Source organism: Abramis brama, assembly GCF_963993115.1.
Source record: "Abramis brama genome assembly, chromosome: 15".
Classification (NCBI taxonomy): domain Eukaryota; kingdom Metazoa; phylum Chordata; class Actinopteri; order Cypriniformes; family Leuciscidae; genus Abramis; species Abramis brama.
The window spans coordinates 13,926,975-13,942,738 of NC_139977.1; the positions used below are offsets into that span (position 1 = coordinate 13,926,975).

The window sequence follows — 15,764 nt, forward strand, 5'->3', positions numbered from 1 at the left end:
TTTGAGGCAAAACTTGTGCTAATATTAGTTTAACGACCTATTTGTAATATTTGCACTAGTCTATCTTACTTGTGTATTAAGAAATATCACTCACCCTATAAAGCACACAACAATAAGAAAAGCAGTTGATAAGGGAATGGGGTTTCACTTTTATGTGTTTTTGTAGTGCTGTCATGCAAGCTATGTGGTTTTAACCAAATTTGAGTATATAGAAATATGATTTCTTAAGTATTTTGTATGCATGTCTGGATGTGTCATTATTTTGCAGTGTTAACAATGCACTTAAGATTGCACCCCTGTGTTAAGCTTTTTAAGAGCATGTTAAGCTTTTTAAGAGCAATTCAGGAGAAAAAAATACAAAGTAAGAAAGTTAATACACACGTCTTTGCTGAAATGTATTGTGCTGTTGTTGTTAACAAGCCGTGTTTCATTTGCTCTGCCCTTAGATTGCAAGTGTCCTGGGACAGGTGAGGGTGTGAGTGGGAAACCCACTACTGAAACTTGGCCCTGGTTTGTCCTCATGGATGAGGTGTTGGGACAGAGGCATTGCACCAACCCCCATGTCGTCATTGCCTCAATCCCTGAGGACACACCAGGGCCGAGTTCAGCAGTGGGTGCCCACGGTGAGGAGGAGCCAGGGGGGGGCAGCACCACCAGAAAAAACCCTGACAAGGAGTTCCCTTTCAAGGGAACTCCCGTTGCGTCGAGAATGACGCTATGGGGAACGCTTTGCGTGATGACGTCTTGAAGCACATGTAAAATCAGTCCAATGGTGTAGCGGGACGTCAGAGGCGGGTGACGTCACGTACCAGGAAGCTATAAAAGCCGGCCCGAAACAGAAAACGAAAGCTTTCTGAGTCTTCAGTCGCGCTCTGTGTTGAAATCTGTCCTTGTTATTTGGTGTTGTCTGTCTATATATATATATATTTATTCAGATATGGCGAGCAAGCAGCAGTATCGAGTGTGTGTCCATCCCTGCCCGCGTTATTTAACGGGAGGTGACACACACACTCTTTGTGTTGTTTGTTTGGGAGAGGAGCATGCCCAGTCAGCACTCGAGGGTGGTGACTGTGTGCATTGCTGTGCGCTTCCATTGCGGACGCTCCGATCCCGGTTGGCTCGGTTCAATCCCGACCACGTTCCCCAGGGCTCGGGTCCCGCCGCGGCTGAGGCTCGGCGGCGATCTCAGACCTGGGGTTCGCAAATGGATCTGTCAGTGGATGTTGAGACGGGCTCTGCCTTATCTCAGCCTCTTACTGACAGATCCAGTGCCTCTCATCAGGGTGTGGAAGCACGCGCTGCGGTTTCTTCCCCCCCGATAGAGGCACCAATACTGCAACTATCCAGCTCTGAGGAGTTGGATGTTGTAAGTATTGATGCTGAGTCTGAGGATTCGCCACCTCAGTCTCATGCTTTTGAAGAACTGCTCGATGTGATCACGAGAGCAGTTGACAGATTGTCTATTGAGTGGCCAGAGGATAGGCAGGACGTTCGTTCAAAAAGCAAACTCGACGAACGCTTCCTGCCATCTCGTGCTCAGCCCCAGCGTAGGAGCCTGCCGTTTTTCCCCGATCTCCACACCGAGGTGTCGAGATCGTGGGGGAGACCAGTCTCTTACAGAGTTTACACACCACACACCTCTCTATATTCCACTATTTCACAATATAAAGAGCATGGTTATGGGGAGATGCCGAAGGTGGAAGAGACGCTCGCGGGCTATCTCTCTCCAGCAACGGCATCTTCCCTGAAGGCTCCTACACTTCCCTCAAAGCCAGTAAAGTTGACATCTTCCCTGATTAATAAGTCGTATGCAGCCGCTGGTCAAGCTGCAGCGTGTCTGCATACGATGTCTATTTTACAAGCCTATCAGGCAGAATTATTGGGGGATTTAGAGGAGGGCGGGGGAATCGGTCCCGACACTGTGGCTGAACTGCGCAGAGCCACGGATGTTTCTCTCAGAGCCACCAAGGAGACCGCTAAATCTATCGGGCGGTCTATGGCAGCCCTGGTGGCTACTGAGAGGCATCTGTGGCTCAACCTGAGCGATATTAAGGACAAAGAAAAGCATGTTCTGTTAGACGCTCCGGTTTCCACTGCCGGGTTATTTGGGGATGCAGTAAATATTGCGGTTGCAAAATCACAAGAAGCCGCTAAACAAGCATCTGCTCTTCAAAAGCTTCTTCCCCGCCGTTCTTTCTATGAGGCTGCTGAGCGGGAGCAGCCTCACTCCTCTAAAAAGGGTGCTGAGCATCGTGCCACTCAGAAGCAGAGCGTGTCCTCCCGTGCTCCCCCACAAAAATCTCGGGGACACGGAGGGCGCGCTCAAACCCAGCAGTCTTCGAGGGGTAGAACGGATCTGCGGACCGTTATTACCGCCAAGAAGGCTGCTGGGAAGAAATCCTGACGTCCGAGGGCTCAGGATTAATGAGGGTAGTCCCCCCCGAAGCAGAGCGGTTAACACCTCTTTTTACGGTGCCCGTCTCTCTTCGGTACCCTCAGGGGACCGTTCTGCCAACCCTGCCGCCATCGGTGTTACAGGGCGCAGCGGTCTCCGGCGAGCACATATCTCAAGGACCACCCGGAAACGTAGTGGCCTCGGGATGCCCGCCCCCTCCGAGGAGGGTGTTAGAGCAGTCTGTTCGGTCGCTCCCTGCCGGTGCGCCGTTACAGGGCGTCGAATTGACTGCTCAACAACAACAAAATCCAGAAACCAGTCTCGAGAGGCTGGTACCTCTAGTAGAATCTTTGACAGCGTGGAAGCTACTGTCAAATGTTTCTCGTTGGGTCCTGCAGACCGTAGAAAAAGGGTATCAGATACAATTCAAGAAACGCCCACCTCGGTTTATGGGGGTCCTACCCACAGTGGTGGGCCCCGAGCAGGTTCTGGTTATGGAACAGGAAGTAAACACTCTGTTAGAGAAAGGGGCCATAGAATATGTACCTCCCTCCGACAGGGAAACCGGGTTTTACAGCCGGTACTTCATAGTTCCAAAAAAGGACGGGGGATTGCGTCCCATTTTGGATCTTCGAGTTCTGAACGAGTCAGTCATGCAGCTCAAGTTCAAAATGTTGACATTGAGACAGATCGTGCCACAGATCAGGTCCGAGGACTGGTTTGTCACGATAGATCTCAAGGACGCATATTTCCATATTTCCATCCGTCCGTGTCATTGGAAGTTCCTGAGGTTTGCTTTCGGGGGCAAAGCATACCAATATCGAGTTCTTCCATTCGGCCTAGCTTTATCACCCCGCACTTTCACGAAATGTATGGATGCAGCTCTGGCGCCTCTGCGCCTTCAGGGGATTCGCATCATGAACTACATCGACGATTGGTTGATTTTAGCTCAGTCGCATCAGTTGGCGGTTCAACATCGAGATGTTGTTCTCGCCCACATGAAAGAGCTGGGGTTACGGCTGAACGCCAAGAAGAGTGTGCTTTCTCCACTCCAGAGAACCACTTTCCTAGGCGTTTGGTTTGGTTTGGGACTCAGTGTCGATGCAGGCGCGCCTGTCACCGCCACGTATAGAGTCCATCCTTGCAGCTGTGAAAAGTGTAAAGCTAGGCCAGCTACTCACTGTCAAACAGTTCCAGAGACTGTTGGGTCTCATGGCAGCAGCTTCCAACGTGATACCTTTTGGACTGCTGCACATGAGGCCCCTGCAGTGGTGGCTCAGGACCAGGGGGTTTTCCCCGAGGGGCAACCCATTTCGCACAATCAAGGTCACGCGGCGATGCCTACGTGCCTTGGTTATGTGGAAGAAACCTTGGTTCCTGTCCCAGGGCCCAGTGTTGGGAGCTTCTTGTCGTCGCAGACTGCTAACGACGGATGCTTCCCTCACGGGTTGGGGAGCGATCCTGGAGGGTCGCTCAGCTCAAGGTCTGTGGGAAGACCATCATCGTTCCTGGCATATCAATCGCCTAGAGATGTTAGCTGTCTTCCGGGCTCTGAGGAGCTTTGTCACAGACCTCAGGGGACACCATGTGTTAGTGCATACGGACAACACGTCGGTAGTCGCCTACATCAACCACCAAGGGGGTTTGCGCTCGCGCCCATTATCAAATCTGGCACGCCATATCCTCTTGTGGTCCCAGGGGAAGTTGCTGTCACTCAGAGCAGCCTACATCCCCGGGGTTCAGAATATAGGAGCAGACACTCTGTCGAGGCAGGGGCCGAGGCCCGGGGAATGGAGGCTCCACCCCGAGGTGGTGGAGCTGATATGGAGGGAGTACGGCCAAGCACAAGTGGATTTGTTTGCGTCTCGAGAGACGTCTCACTGTCCACTTTGGTTCTCCCTCACGCATCCAGCTCCTCTGGGACTGGATGCTATGGTTCAGACGTGGCCGAGGCTACGTCTGTACGCCTTTCCCCCAGTTGCTCTGCTCCCGGGAGTTCTGGAGAGAGTTCGCAGGGACCGGGTTTGCCTGCTTCTAATAGCCCCGCGTTGGCCGGGCAGAGTATGGTTTCCCGATCTGGTCTCCCTCCTCGACGGGCATCCTCTGGAGTTACCCGTCAGGAGAGACCTTCTGTCCCAGGCAGGGGGCTCAATATTTCACCCCCGCCCAGAACTGTGGAACCTGTGGGCTTGGCCTCTGAGGGGGCCCAGCTCATAGAGTCAGGTCTCTCAACTGAGGTTGTTGAGACCATTCTACAGTCCAGAGCTCCCTCCACGAGGAAACTTTATGCCCTGAAGTGGAGAGTATTCACTTCTTGGTGTAGTGACCGTCGGTTGGACCCAGTCCACTGCCCAATTGGTACAGTGCTGGAGTTCCTGCAGGACCGGTTCACTGCAGGTCTGACCCCGTCCACTTTAAAGGTCTATGTGGCGGCCATAGGTGCTTACCACATTCCTTTGGGTGGAATGTCTGTGGGGAAGGACCCTCTGGTATCTCGTTTCCTTCGTGGCACTTGGAGGCTGAGGCCTGCAGTCCGCTCTAGGGTGCCGCCATGGGACTTGTCCATTGCTCTACAAGGCCTGTCCCTGGCCCCCTTTGAGCCCATTGAGGAGGTTTCGGAAAAGTTTCTGACTTTGAAAGCTATTTTCCTTCTTGCCATTTCTTCTCTTAAGAGAATTGGGGATATTCAAGCATTGTCGGTTGCTCCGTCCTGCTTAGAGTTTGCTCCGGGTATGGTGAAAGCTTTTCTCCATCCCAGACCGGGTTATGTCCCCAAGGTCCCCACTAATGTGGCCAGACCTATTATTCTGCAGGCCTTCTGTCCTCCTCCCTTCCAGAATGCGGACCAGGAGGCTAATAATTTGCTTTGCCCAGTTCGGGCGTTAGACGCCTACGTCCACAGAGCTGCCCTGTGGCGCAGAAGTGATCAGTTGTTTGTTTGCTTTGGCTCCCCTAACAAGGGAGGGCCGGTGTCTAAGCAAAGAATGAGCAAGTGGGTGGTCGAGGCTATCTCACTTGCTTATGAGGCGGCTGGGCAGCCTTCTCCTTTGGCTGTCCGGTCGCACTCTACAAGGAGTATGGCGGCCTCTAAGGCCCTTATTTCAGGAGTTTCACTACAGGATGTCTGTGATGCGGCAGGCTGGTCCTCACCGCACACTTTCGTCAGGTTTTACTCTTTGGATCTAGACTCTGCTCCAGGGTCTCATGTTTTGTCATCCTAGTGCTGCTCTATTAGATTACACACAGGACAGACATTCGTAGCTATGGAGGCGTTGGTATAGACGTTCCCCATAGCGTCATTCTCGACGCAACGGGAGTTCCCTTGAAAGGGAACGCCTCGGTTACGACTGTAACCTCGGTTCCCTGAAGAGGGAACGAGCGTTGCGTCGCCTTGCCATATCTCCTTCATGCCTGTCAGCTCGACTTCAGACTTTTACGAAGCTTTCGTTTTCTGTTTCGGGCCGGCTTTTATAGCTTCCTGGTACGTGACGTCACCCGCCTCTGACGTCCCGCTACACCATTGGACTGATTTTACATGTGCTTCAAGACGTCATCACGCAAAGCGTTCCCCATACCGTCATTCTCGACGCAACGCTCGTTCCCTCTTCAGGGAACCGAGGTTACAGTCGTAACCGAGGCGTTTTTTCCCCTGCAGAATACATACCTCTAGTTTTACTCTTGATACTTTAAGTAGCCTACATTAGAGTATGCAAGATAATTTTGCTTAACTAAGGTTTTAGTAGTTTTTCCCCAATGCAGTATTAGTAGTTATTAAAAGTACTTTTTTTCAGAAATATACTCTATTTGAAAAAAAAACAAAAAAACAAAAAACTGTGACATGGGAGCCTAAATATGCACTCAAACACTCTGGAGATCATCCCAGATGATGTCCCACCAGCCTTCTGCCTTACCAGGGGCAGCCCATCCCAGGCCAGCGGCTCCACCAGGGTCTCCCTGCTCAGCTCAATAAAAGTCTACATCATTTTTTTCTTATTTTATGTATTGTAAATGTTTATGTTGATTTTGATATGTTTAACGTATGTTGTTCATAGTTGGAAAAAGTACTTTAATTTAGCCCGTGGAACAAATGATTTTCATTTACCAATTTTAATAAAAAAAAATTAAAAAAAAAGTATAGAAGAATTTGTTTCATGTAGAAATTATTACTGTCATTACAAAAATAAACAATGACCAGAGCAATTCATTCTCTTTTATTTACACATTTAAAGTTGCATAAAAACAATGTACAGATTTTTCTTTCCTTTTAAAAAATAAAAGTGAAAAAAGTTAAACAAGAATAATAGAAAAAATATATATTTTTCAATCATTCTCTCAAGAAGAGAAAACATCCTGTCCATCCTCCTGTGCTCTCCTCGCCTCTGCCTCCCTCTGTAGTTGCCCTTTGTCTCGCTGCCTTCGTGCTGCTGCTGGTGCTGTTTTTATTATAGCCCAAGTTGGGTTGTTTTTAACCCAGTGTTTTTTAAAGTGTACAAACACGAGTAAAAAGTGTTTTTAAAAAAATCTACAAAACATGGCAGATATGCGCGACCAGTGGTGAGAGGTCTAGCTAAAGATTGAGTGACTAATAAAAGTTTAACCTGATAAAAAAAAAATATATATATTATTATTTAATGTTATCCGTGTCATATTTCATCTGCAATAACAATGTGAACTTTTATAAAGATCCGTTAGGCCATTAACTTTGAAATGCATGCATTAATATGAGGGTTCTCCATATGAAAGACCCGCGACTGCAGATCAAAGTACTACTGCATTTCTCTCTGATACGCTAGTAAATGAAATGAAATGAAATGAAATGTGGAGGATTTTAACTGTGACAAGATGATAGGCCAGTTTACTGTGACAGGATGCGACAGGGAGCAACTGTTCAATTGTATGACGTCATAGTATGGCTGCGTCCGAAACCGCATACTTCCCTACTATATAGTAGGGAAAAAGCAGTAGGCGAGCGAATAAGTATCCAAATCCTATTAGTATCCATAAAAGAGTAGGCGAGAATTACCTGGGTGACGTACTAATTCTCGCGAAATTCGGACATGCGTATAGTGCGTCCGAATATTCATACTTTCCTTCTCTATAGTAAGAGAAAACAGTAACTTACATGAAAGGATTAGTATATCCGAAACCTCAGTACTCATAAAAGCGTAGGCGAGAAGTTATTGGATGGTTTTAAAGGGTTAGTTCACCCAAAAATGAAAATTCTGTCAGTAATTACTCACCCTCATGTTGTTTCAACCCCGTAAGACATTCGTTCATCTTCGGAACACAAATTAAGATATTTTTGATTAAATCTGAGAGCTGATCACTCCTCCATAGGCTTCTAAGTGATTGAAACTTGCTGGCCCAGAAAAGTTATTAAAGAGATCGTTAATATAGTCCAAGTGACTACAGTGGCTCAATCTTAAGTTTATAAAGCGACGAGAATACTTTTTGTGCGCAAAAACAAACAAAAATAACGACTTTATTCCACTATTCATTTCCTTCTCTCTGGACCTCGAGTCTTTTTACGTAGTGTTTAAGCGTAGCGCGTCTGTCTTGCACGTCACCACGCATCACACACATGATCAGCGTCGACCAATAGTGAGCCTACGTGGTGACGTGCAACACAGATGCGCTACACTTAAACACTACGTAAAAATACTCGAGGTCCAGAGAGAAGGAAATGAATGTGTTGTCATTCACGGTCGCATGTGTTGAACTACTGTAGAGTAGCAGTAAACTGTTGAATTGTTGAAGGTGTAAAGACGTTAGACAGTATAATATAGTTCTGATTTTGCTGTAACAATACCTATGAACAATACGTTTTATTATGTAGCATAACTAACAGGGGAGCTCCAGTAAGCACACATACATCTCTAAATTGGATTTACATAAACCATATACATCTAAAAGACGCTTATTTAACATAAATGTTAAATGTCTATTAACATCTGACAGGAAAATCATTGATAAGTATCACAGATGAGCATATCACAACATGAAATAGACATCTGAGTGCGTGATGTGTCCTATTGTGTAGGAGAATTTACTGTTGTCAGCACTGCTTATATTACATGATAAACAAATCTACATTAAGTGACTAAACATACGTTATCTATTTTATTTCTCAATTGGTACTGTTGATAAGTTGAGGAACATTTATGTTGCATAAAAAGTGAGTTAACACATCAGCATCAACCTCAACATGTAGCCTAAATGTTTATTGAGCTCATAAATCACAGAGGTAAAGTGTCTGGATGTTAAATCTTGATTAAAAATCTTGTCTGGATGTTACAGGAACAGATGAACACTTGTGTTTGAGAGTGGCTCATGAAGGCTTTGAGTGAGTATACTACAGAAATTAATGAAAAAATCTATTTAAATCATAAGTTGTAGTTTATTTTAATTATTGTAATTTCACACAGAGTTATTACAGCACTTTTCTGATTCTTGATTTCTGTGCATTTGCTGCAGAGCTTTTGTGGTGGAGCAGAGGATGCAAGGCAGGGTGACGGTGGCATTTGCGAGGGAAAAAAAGGAAAACCTGAAATAAAAATAAAAAGTAAGATAGTTTTGTTACTTGTAATACAGAAATCAAATGACATTGTGCTGTTAACATGTCTGTTTTATATTATGTTTTGTGCATTTTTGTAGGATTCTGAAATCTCTGCATATCTGGTATATCATCATCACTGAGGATGAGGAGCCCAGAGCTGAATCCTGGAAATGGTGCCATGGATGAGACCCTCCATCACTCCACCTGTCCTTACGAGACCCTCCATCACTCCACCTGCCCTTATTGCCTCAGATTGTGAAGCACAGCGCAGCAAACAACAATCTTAGGCACAAAGGCATGGCTCACTTCTGGCCATGAAGAAAATGGAGCACCTGCTTGTTTTCAGCATGTTAAAGGCTCACTCTACTATGCTTCTCTCGCCACAATTTAAGTTCTGCCAACGAGTGTCTTATTTCATCATTACAGGGTAAAATTTAAACTTTTACTTGAAACTTTAAAAAATAAATATCAACAGGCATTTATTATTATTGCTGGAGATTTTAATGTTGTTTTAGATAATTCAGCTGACAGATTTCCTCCTAAAATGGGCCTCAGTAATAACATTATTTGGACCTTGTGTGATCATCTCCATATTGCAGATGCATGGCGCTATTATCACCCAGATGTTAAGGAATTTACATGGAGTAATAAGTTGCTAACCTCTAAATCTACAATATACTTTTTTCTGATTTCTCAACAGATATTGCAATATGTGTTTGATGTCAGTCACCAGTATGCTCCATTCTCGGACCACTTAGTAATTAAGCTGAATTTGCAGACAAGACACAGAAAGAATACCTTGCGTGGTTATTGGAAGTTGAACAATACTCTGCTAAAAGATAAAAAAATGTAATGATCAGATCAAGGGATTAGTTAAATAAATATTGTCAAAAAATCACATGGTGTCACATGGTGCTAACTGGGAATTTTTTTATTTATTTAAAGCTTGATCACTAGCTATAAATAGAGCTAAGGCCCTAAAAGTGGTTAATGCTGAGAGAGAAGCCAACTTGTTAAGTAACATTAATAACTTAATCAAAAAAGAGAATCTCTCTGTTACAGAAATTTGTCAGTTAAAAACCTTGCAATTAGAATTAGACCAGTTATATATTGAAATAGTGCCTTCGTTAGGTCCAGGGCGAGATGGATTGAGGAAGGAGAGAAAAATACAAGCGTTTTCTTTTTGCTTGAGAAAAGGATTTTTATAAGGAAAAGCATTTCTGCTTTGCAAGTTAACAATTCAGTTTCCAAACACCCTGAAGAAATAGAGAATTTTGTCACAAATTTTTATAGAAATTTATACTCCTCTGATTTTCAGGCAAACCAAAGTGAGTCATACCTACATCAAATTAAGAACTATATACTGCAAATTAGTGATGAATTTAATTATGTGAGGCTCCTGTTTCTTTAATTTAAATTAGAGATGCAATGAAATTGATGAAAAAAGGGAAGTCGCCTGGATGCGATGGCCTCACTTTAGAATTATTTATACAGTTCTGGGAAATTTTAGAGCAACCCTTTTTCTTAATGCTTCAAGAATGTATAGAAACTGGAAAGATGATTCCCACTATGAAACAAGGAATGATATCTCTTATTCCCAAACCAGACAAAGATGTAACTATAATTGATAATTGGCGCCCTATCACACTTCTAAATTTTTATTATAAATTAATTGCTTCTATATTTGCCAAGAGATTAAAACAACATTTACATCATATCATTAATGAAACACAGACCAGCTTTATGAAAAGACATCATATTAGCTGTAATACTCGTCTTGTTTTGGATCTTATTGATTATAAAGACGAAACTGAGTCTGATGCAATCATCTTATTCCTTGATTTTTATAAGGCCTTCGACACTGTAGAGCACCAGTTCCTTATAAGCTCCTTAAGGGCTTTTGGATTCCCATCCATTTTTATTAATGTTGTCCAAATGTTGTATAAAGATATTGATAGCTGTATAATTTTAAATTCACGAACATCACCAAGGTTTCCTATTCTTCGCAGAATAAGACAGGGTTGCCCTTTAAGCCCATTTTTATTTTTATTGGTTGTAGAAACATTATCCATTGATATTTTGTAACTAACTTGTTACTAATAACTTTGTTGGTCTTAGTCTCTTTAACAGAGAGATTCGAATCTCTCAATTAGCAGATGATACCACTTTATTCTTAAAAGATAAAGAGCAAGTTTCTACAGTATTAACTACAATTAATGCCTTCTCTAATGCTTCTGGACTCAAACTTAATTTATCCAAGTGTGAAATTATTTGTTTATTTGACAATGTAGAATCTGAAATTGAAAATATACCAGTTAAAAATGAAGTGAAATATTTGGGGATTCATATAACGAAAAATGTAATTAGTAGACAGTTTCTGAATTTTTCTTCACGACTATCCAAAACAAAATATATTTTTAATAGTTGGCTACAAAGAGATCTGTCAATTTTAGGCAGAGTCTTTTTATCCAAAGCAGATGGATTATCCAAATGTCCTTCCCTGTCTTTAGCTGTAGATAATCACTCCTCCAAAAATATTGATACGATTTTTCTTGATTTTATTTGGATTAATAAATATCACAAATTGAAGAAATATATTTTAGCCAGTAAAAGGAGTGAGGGGGTCTTGAAGTCCTGAATTTTGATGATGCTAACAACACACAAGATGCTTGCTTGGGTCAGATTCTATGTGGTATTTTATCCCTAATAATGTATTTAAAAGGGTAGGTGGCCTTTCTTTTTTGATGAAATATAATTACTCCACTGGTAAATTACCCATTAAATTGGCTAGATTTCATCAACAAGCTCTGTTAGCCTGGAAATTGGTTTACAGCCACAACTTTTCCCCCCATAAAACCATATTATGAATAAGTCAGATATTAAAATTAGAAATAGATCAATCTTTCTTGATAAATGGTTTAATAAAAACATAATTTTTATTGTTGATCTATTCAACTCTAATGGTGATCTGTTATCTTATGAGAGTTTTATGAATATATACCAATATCCTGTCCCGTTTAAAGAATTTAACTCTGTTATAAAGGCTATTCCAAATGGTTTAATATGTCTGATGAAAGCTTCCCTTACCCATGAGTCATGTTCTAAACAATTATCCTTGTTATGTTTGGGAGGTGTTTCACTTTTAAGTAAAGATTGTAATAATACATTTATTCGTCAACTCTCTCAATCAAGAAACTTATTTACTCCAAAGGGAAAATTCTTTTGGGGTTCTATAATAGATAACATTCAATGGAGGAAAACGTGGTTACTACCATTTAAATATTGCATACCCAATAAAATGAGAGAAATGCATTTTAAAATTCTGCATAATATATACCCTTGTAACGCACTTTTGTCCAAATACTGTGATGTTGCTGATGTATGCACCTTCTGTAAGAATGAAATTGAAGACATCTGTCATTTGTTTTTTTCTTGTAATGTTTCATCAATTTTCTGGAATGATTTGAGCTCTTATTGTTTTTCGAAAGTTACTATGAACGGGAATCTATGCATTAAGGATGTCATTTGTCTTTTTGAAAACCCAAACAAATCTTTAAAATCTACTGTTAACTTCCTTATCATTGTGGCAAAATTTTACTTCCACAAACAAAGGTTTCTTAAGAAAATCCCTACTTTTAATGATTTCTTATGTGAAGTAAAATATTTAATCAAATCACTAAGAACAATTGATAATAGAAAATGTACTTCTTTTTTGAAGAAATATGATGAGATCTTTGATGTACCATGATTAATATCTGTTTGCAGTTTAATTTATCTTTTTTTCTTCTCTGTTGTTTTTTTTTTCTTTTTTCTTTTTCTTTTTTCCTATATGATTGTGCAATAATGATTTTACTTGTTTAATGTATACATTTTTGGAAATGTTCTAGATTTCTAAGAGATGCGTGTTTGCACTATTGTAAAACAATTCTTGAATGAATAATAATAATACAAAAAACACAGAAGAAATGCGCACAAAAAGTATTCTCGTCGCTTGATAAACTTAAGGTTGAGCCACTGTAGTCACCTGGACTATTTTAACGATGTTTTTACTAACTTTTCTGGACCTGCCTAGAAGCCTATGAAGGAGTGAGACAGCTCTCAGATTTCATCAAATATATCTTAATTTGTGTTCCGAAGATGAACGAAAGTCTTATGGGGTTGGGCAACATGAAGGCGAGTAATTACTGACATCATTTTCATTTATGGGTGAACTAACCCTTTAAGCTCCAAACCACTCTCTGTTTCCCATGCCTCACTTCTGATCACCCTTAAACACATAATTTTCCAGCCTTTAGTTAATAGGAACATGCCATTTTCTGTAAAACTAACTCTGGTCTGAGGGCTACAGAAATGCTGTAGCCCAGGGGCCTTTGGTTATCTTAAGGTGCCCCTGCCTGTAGCGCACTTATCAGAGTTCCTCTGAAAAATGTTAAAGTTGTACAAGCAAACACAAAAGCATTGAAAATATAATTTAGAAATATAAGAGATATTATGTCATATTCCAGGGTTCCAGGAGCTTGAGTGTTGTGCACTCTTCAAAAATGGTGCTTGATACACTAAAATATACAGAATGAAATTTAGATAAATATGAAACGATATTAGGAGCATGTTCTAATTAAGTTCAACTCTCATTCTAATACAAACTAAGCTTCTAATGACAGGTCGAGAGCTGCAGTTCCAACCACAATTTTGCAATGCTGTTTGCAAATATATAAATTATGGTTTTGGGAAACACTAAATAATTGAACTTTGATGGTAACAACAAAACTTGCAAAAATGCCTTTGAGAAACACACCCCTGGCAAGCAGTGCACCAATTGCAGAAAAGCGAGCTAAAAGTGTATTTTCACTCTTGGGGCATGACGACAAGACTTAAGCTGTGGTGACACATAAATAAAATGGTCAAGCCAGCTTAAATCTACTCCGAGATGAGCAGATTGTGCTCTTCATAACAAATGATAATAACAAATGATATCTCAGTAACATAGATTAGATGACTCTGTATATAAAGTGACGAGACAACTGTGTATATATCGGTCATTGTCCTTGGTAAGTTAAGAATATTTCAGATGTAGTCATATTATATCAAAATTATGTTACATAATTTTACAGTGATCAACAATATAGCTTGAGTTCTGTAAGCGAGTGTAAATGAGAAAAAAAGTTAAATTCCCTTGAAAAAAATGAGTAGACTTTCTACAGGAAGAAACAGATTGTAAAGCGTGACATTACTAAGAAAACCCTAGTTATTATCTTTTCAACATTATATGACTACGCTCTGGAAGATATGATCTACCTGTAGCAATGCTTTGAGAGAATATGCTGTTAATACAAGTGTTTGTCACTTAATTTGTATGTTTTCTTTAGGTCACAAATGGATAACCTGACATTCAGATACAGTGTACTCTTAGTGGAGGGACTGCAAGTTACACCACAGTCCAGCAAGCTCACGTTCATTTTTCTGTTGATAGCTTATGTCTTTGTAATGGTGTCTAACATTTGGATTTTGATTCAGATCTCAGCAGAAAAAAGTTTACACCAGCCTATGCACATTCTTTTCTGTCACTTGCCAGTGAGTGATATTATGGGAACAACTGTCCTAATACCGCGTTTACTGAAGGACTTATTAACAGACCCCTCTGAGCGCTACATCACATATGTGGAGTGTGTTTTCCAAGCATTTTTTACACATTTATATGGAACAACCTCCAATACTATTCTAATGATCATGGCCTTTGACAGATATGTGGCCATATGCAATCCACTGCGATACCCAACTATAATGAGCAATAAAATGATGGTTAAACTGTCAGCAGGAGCCTGGGGTGCTGCAGTAGTTCCGGTGGGAATTCTGATCGGCCTCAGTGTGCGTCTGTCTCACTGCAGATCATTCATTCCAAACCACTCTTGTGACAACCCTTCACTATTTAAACTATCCTGTGAAAACACAGTGATTAATAATGTATATGGATTAAGTTTTACTGTGGTTTTACTCTCCTCCTCATTGGGGTGGGTGTTATTGACATATCTCAGAATAGCAATGGTATGTATAAAAAGCAAAAACAAAGCAACCAACAGCAAAGCCATTAAAACCTGCAGCACTCACTTAGCTGCTTATATTATCATGCAGATCTGTGGATTTGTACCAATATTTCTCCATCGTTTCCCAGAATATGCTGAGAGTAGGAAGTTCGGGAATGTAATGTTTCATGTTATACCACCAGGATTGAATCCCATAATATATGGTTTACAAGCCAAGGTAATAAGACAAAGAATGTTAAAACTTTGCATAAAAAAAGTTAATTCTTGCTGATTTTAATTTATTAAAATAATAATGTATGCAATAAATTAGCCACTGTTATGATGTGAACATTTACTTTGAGTGCAAATTTGAAATCAATATGTATTTTAATTTCTTCTCAAAAATTTCCTGTGTATAGGTATAGCAGACAAAGCAGGTCGCATGACATGTATAACATAAATATGTGATAACAATCAGCATAGTAATGAATGCATAATTTGCAGCTGGTGTACATTAAATAAATATAAATACTTACTGTTAATTGTTCTTTTCATCATTTCAAGTGTTTAATTACTTTATATAATAATGAGGATGTATTAAGCAATATGTGTGTAAATAATAAAAGCAGGCAATATTTGTGCATCAGCATTTGCACATGCACAGAAAGCAAGAATATTTGAAGCTTCAGTGAGCTTTGATTGAGTCGACCCTAGATCACAAAATTCTCAACTCCCCAACTGTATATGTAAGAAGGGTACTTCACCCTTCAGCCTTTCCATTGTGGTTATACAA

General features: G+C 41.2%; 1 protein-coding gene across 1 annotated transcript; it reads left to right on the forward strand.

The window, feature by feature from the left end:
* Window positions 1-14,324: 14,324 nt before the first annotated feature.
* LOC311097247 (olfactory receptor 13H1-like) lies at window positions 14,325-15,330 on the forward strand (the record flags this gene model as incomplete). Its single annotated transcript, XM_084136801.1, has 1 exon — window positions 14,325-15,330. One exon carries the CDS (start codon window positions 14,325-14,327, stop codon window positions 15,261-15,263), a length of 939 nt encoding a protein of 312 aa, XP_083992927.1. The 3' UTR covers window positions 15,264-15,330.
* Window positions 15,331-15,764: the final 434 nt, after the last annotated feature.